The sequence below is a fragment of the Teleopsis dalmanni genome, unplaced genomic scaffold (genome assembly GCF_002237135.1).
Source record: "Teleopsis dalmanni isolate 2A unplaced genomic scaffold, ASM223713v2 unscaffolded_contig_5540, whole genome shotgun sequence".
Taxonomy (NCBI): Eukaryota; Metazoa; Arthropoda; class Insecta; order Diptera; family Diopsidae; genus Teleopsis; species Teleopsis dalmanni.
In genome coordinates, this window is record NW_024036922.1 from 196 (window position 1) to 1,192 (window position 997).

Genomic DNA, 997 nt, shown 5'->3' on the forward strand with positions numbered 1-997 from the left:
ACCCGCGAAAAAATCAGGCTCTGGATCATAAGCGCGCTATGCGAATGAGGCTTTTTCCTGTCCTGAGCGCGGTTCGGCGTCTTTTTCGATGCTGGAACGACGGTGTTAGCAGCTCGCCCGGCGCGTCTGCGGATTGACCGAGTGCCCCCTGACGGTTTCAACACATCACGGTGTCAGAGCGCTGATGGAGTTGAAAGGCGTTGAGATGATCCTTCTGGGTGGTCGTCTGCGTCATGCCAACCGTAGTCTTGTGGGAATTCTGGCGGAACAGGCCATCGAAAATCTTTGGTTCGATCAGGTATTTCTGGGTGCCAGTGCCGTGCAGCCTGACGATACGATTTCGACTCCGGATGGCGAGGAAGCAAGCCTGAATGCTGCCATGATGCGGCGTACGGAAGAGTGCTTCCTTCTCGTAGACAGCATGAAGTTCGGGCGTCGGTCCACTTATAAGGTCGGGCATCTGGATCAGGTGTCCTGTGTCTTTACGGATACGGAACTGGACCCAGGACAGGTTCAGACGTTGCGGGAACGCGGGCATAAGCTTGTTCTCGCCGGGCATGCAGAAGGAAACAGCGATGATACTGAATGATCCGCGGATTGTAGCGGAAGTTGAGCCTTGGCTGATCTTTATGAAAAGGCGGCTTCGCGAGAAAACGATCTTCAGACGCTGGATGATCTTTTTTTACGCGGACCAGAGATCAGTGCGTTACGGTTTTGCGAAAATCTGTACGTGTAATCGAGGAAATTCGTGAGTTCCGAAAGCAGCGGCCGGGCGGTCGCCCCCACAGGGATGCCTGCGCGTGTGATTACAACGATCGGGGCAAGATACTCGCTTTCGTGGATCTGGATTCCAGCGAAAGGGCGGTAAAGAAAATTTGCCTCAGAGTCAGACATGGTTTCGTACACAGAACGGCTGGAAAATTCTCGCTGCCCATGTTTCCCTGATGGCAGACATATCCTGAAATTGCCCCTGAAGGAGCGAAAGTGGCGCCATGAG

The 997-nt window shown here is 54.0% G+C and overlaps 1 protein-coding gene across 1 annotated transcript; it reads left to right on the top strand.

Annotated features, from left to right (window-relative positions):
• The first annotated feature begins 205 nt into the window (after window positions 1-205).
• On the top strand, window positions 206-589 carry LOC119665452 (putative aga operon transcriptional repressor). Its single transcript, XM_038074674.1, has one exon. The coding sequence runs from the start codon at window positions 206-208 to the stop codon at window positions 587-589; it is 384 nt and encodes a 127-aa protein (XP_037930602.1).
• The last annotated feature ends 408 nt before the right edge of the window (window positions 590-997 follow it).